Genomic DNA, 4066 nt, shown 5'->3' with positions numbered 1-4066 from the left:
TGATTAAAAATTTAAAATAGAAAACAAAAAACTAGACATTGATATGTGAGAGAAGAATTTCGACCCTTTCAAAACCTATGGTACAAGTAACGAAAAATGCTTCTTACATTTTTTTTTTAAAATAAAAAAAATGCTTACAGTACAACTTGTTTTATAGTTCTCTTTTCACATTAACAACACATTAATAATCCCAGACATAATAAAATTATAATTTGTCTAAAAAGAATATTTAAAAGATTGATGTATATATTTAATTTTAAAATTTTAAATAAAAACACATTAAAATTTAAATAAAAAAGACACAAAAAATATTAATTTAATTATAAATAATAATTAAATCGTAAATATATAATATAGTAAGGTCCCATGACGCGGTTTTGCATATATTCAATCAGTACAGAGAACCAACAGCTGTGTTTGCATAAATGCACATATAAACCTCAGAATCCAATGTCTCTAAAAAACGTTTTTCAATTTTTTTTGTCTTCCATTTTCTTTACCATAAGTGTAATTGGTTCATTCAATTAAATCTACCTTTGAACTATTTATTAAATAAACTAATTTTTGATAAATACACATAATAATAATAATAATAATAATAATAATAATAATAATAATAATAATAATAATAATAATAATAATAATAATAATAATAATAATTATATGAGAATGTGAGAATGAATATGAACCATTAAATTTTAAAATAAATGGTGGAGATCATGGGTGAATTTTTTTTTCTCTCTCCTACATTTTGAAATAAATGATGTAGGAGAGAGAAAAAAAGATTCACCCATAATCTCCACCATTTATTTTAAAATCCAATGGTTCAGATTCATTCTCACATTCTCATATAAATATGTCATTCTCATATGATATGCCCTATATATATATATATATATATATATATATATATATATAGGGGACGACTCAAGTGAGAACACTTGGTTATTATGAGAAATGAGAACAATGAATCACGACCATTAGATTTGATTTTAATGGACTGGATTGGTTTCTCTTTCCATGATCCTTAATATTTATTTTAAATCAACTCAGAAAGAGAAACCAATCCAGTCCATTAAAATCAAATCTAATGGTCGTGATTCATTGTTCTCATTTCTCATAATAACCAAGTGTTCTCACTTGAGTCGTCCCCTATATATATATATATATATATATATATATATATATATATATATATATATATATATATATATATTTATAATTTTACCCATAGTAATATAGTATAAAGGAAGCTTCACAAGAAGGTTTTGAAAATAACTTGTGTGTACTAATTAAAATAAAAAACAAAAAACAATCTGGCAACATTGTCTTATCTTGACCACTCAAGATTTGCTACCTTGAGTACCAAGCCTCCACATCTCTCTTTCTCTCTCTACTATCTATAAATACTCTCTCTCTCTCTCTTTCCACATTCATCTCAAATCTCATTCTTCAAACACTTCTTCTTCACTCAACAACAATTTTCTCATTTTACACTTCAAACCTCAATCTCTCTACTATGGTTAAGTCTCAGAATATCAACAAGATCAAACAAGAACCATTAACAAAAACAAAACCAATTGTTATCTCGGATAATAGCAAGAAGAAGAAGTATAAAGGAGTGAGAATGAGAAGCTGGGGTTCATGGGTATCAGAGATTAGAGCACCGAATCAAAAAACAAGAATATGGTTAGGTTCTTATTCAACTCCGGAAGCAGCTGCTAGAGCTTACGATGCTGCACTTTTATGCCTTAAAGGTTCATCTTCAGCTTCAAATCTCAATTTCCCTTTAACAACAACATCTTCTTCAAACTGCATTATTCCTCAAGATATGTCTCCAAAATCAATCCAAAGAGTTGCTGCAGCTGCTGCAAATAATCTCAATCTCAATGTCAATGTTGAAAGTAACACTCCCTCTTCATCATCATCAATGGCTTCTTCTTCTTCGTCTTCTGATGAGGTTTCAATTATGTCGTCTTTTGATCAAGCTAACGATGAAATGAAGAATATGATGGAAAGTAATTGGTATGGATTAGAAGGTTTAGAGTCTCCGAAATATGTTGATCAGATGATGATGAGTGCTTCTTTCGTTGATTTTGGATATTCATCATATTTGTTTGATGATGTGTATGAAGAAAGTGATATTCGTTTGTGGAACTTCAGTTGAAGAAACTTATATCTTTTTTTTCTTCTTAAAATTCAATTCAATATAAATTTCAATTCTTTTCTCTTCGGTGATACTACTTGAAGATATTAGTGTAAGAAATAAATATATGGCTCTAATGCTACATGTTAGAATATATTGTAAGTGTTCAAATTTGTATGTCTTTATTGATGTAAGGCTTGTTATGTCAATGTCATGAACAAAGGGAGGAAAATTTATATGTAGTCATAAATATCATGTATCATGATTTTAAATTGCGGCCGCGGATGTGGTTGCGGGAGTTGCAATTGCACGTATTGCAATTACTGTGATGCGTCTTGCGGCCATTGCGGCGTGAATTTATTAAGTTTTTGAAAGACAATGTTAAAAAGTACCTAATGCTAAGGTTTTCTATTGTAAATTGAGTTTTGAGGTTTTGAAATGTTGATATTTGATGAAAATACTTGAAAAAGCATGGATGAAATTGTATGATGTAGTTTCTAATGAGGCTAGATGCGTGATCTTAAATCACACCGCAATTACGTACCAATGTAGTTGCAGAGATTACCGCATCCGCAATATTGTGGCCGCATTTACGATTGGAGAGTGCAATTTAAAACCATAATCTAAGCAAAGGAAATTCTTTCACCGTTTAAGCAAAGGAAGTCCTTTCACCGTGCAACGATGTGAGAAAAATGTTTTGCTATACAACTTGCGTAACATTAAAGAGGAAATAGTTTGGTCTAGAGTAACATACTTAAGTGTGAAAAATTATGAATTCCACCTCTCACACCGGAGAACAAAATATAATATATAATTTGAATCTATACTTATAAATAGTGGTAATATTTATTTTACAAATCGATTTTATAGGAATGAGTTATACTCAATCACATTTATTAACATAATATTAACAGTTTCGTTTAAGATTTGATGACCCATCTAACATTATGCTTCTGATATCGGGCCAATAAATCCGAGTTGTATTTAGGTGACATTACAGAGATTTTATTGCATGAAAAATTATAAGAGATGCTTGATTATTTCCAATTCAAAGAGAATAAGGCATCCCCTTTATTCCCCTAACTTTTTATATATTATGTTCTCTATATTTTTCTATCTCCATCCTTAAATCTCCTCTCTCCCCCATTTATTCCGTAGTATAATAAAAAGTTGGAATTTAACTGGACCCTCATGTCACACAAAAAAACCTAGTCCCATATGCAGAGCGAGTAGTAACTTGAGAAACATCATAAAGCGTGTCTTTAACAAAAAGAACTAGTGTTTCCTTGCTTTAGAAGTTTGGTATTTCATGCCTTTTCTTCCTTTAAAACTAAAGGGAAAAGATCACGGTTAGGTTCAAATTTATGTACAAAAATAGATGGGCAGTTAATGGCAAGTTTGCTTTTGAGAAAAAGTTGAAACTTACCATAACAGGAGTGTTTAGGTATGTCATTGTGGTTGTGAGATGAAATAAAGATTTTACTAATGAAATAAGTAATGTTAAAAAGAAGAAAAAAAATCAAAGTTTGGACACATCATCGTTTCACACGCATAAGAGTGTGTTTGACACTCTATATTGTGTGTGAAACACACACTTGACCGCCTCCTCCATGTTCCACCTTTATCTTTCCTTGGAAAAATACTTGCATGAACACAAACATAACAAGTGACTTTACAAACAACCAATCACAAATTTTTATTAATTAAGAAACAAAAATATTTTTTTTCTCTCTCCTACTTAATCACAACCAGTGTTTTAAAAACCGGACCGGTCATCGAACCGGTGAGGGTGCTGGGTCACTGGTTTATCGGTCGAACCACTGGGTCACTGGTCGAACCGCACGACCAAACCGGATTAAACCGGATAACTCGGTTGAATAGACCTGTCATTATATAGGTATAAAACCGGTCGAACCAGAT

General features: G+C 30.6%; 1 protein-coding gene across 1 annotated transcript; it reads left to right on the top strand.

The window, feature by feature from the left end:
• The first annotated feature begins 1393 nt into the window (after positions 1-1393).
• LOC131627354 (ethylene-responsive transcription factor ERF014-like) lies at positions 1394-2615 on the top strand. Its single transcript, XM_058898198.1, has one exon. The coding sequence runs from the start codon at positions 1520-1522 to the stop codon at positions 2165-2167; it is 648 nt and encodes a 215-aa protein (XP_058754181.1). The 5' UTR covers positions 1394-1519; the 3' UTR covers positions 2168-2615.
• Positions 2616-4066: the final 1451 nt, after the last annotated feature.

Source organism: Vicia villosa, unplaced genomic scaffold (assembly GCF_029867415.1).
Source record: "Vicia villosa cultivar HV-30 ecotype Madison, WI unplaced genomic scaffold, Vvil1.0 ctg.000359F_1_1, whole genome shotgun sequence".
Lineage (NCBI taxonomy): Eukaryota > Viridiplantae > Streptophyta > Magnoliopsida > Fabales > Fabaceae > Vicia > Vicia villosa.
Note: the sequence above shows the minus strand (reverse complement) of the source record. Positions and strands in the feature narration are given on the sequence as shown.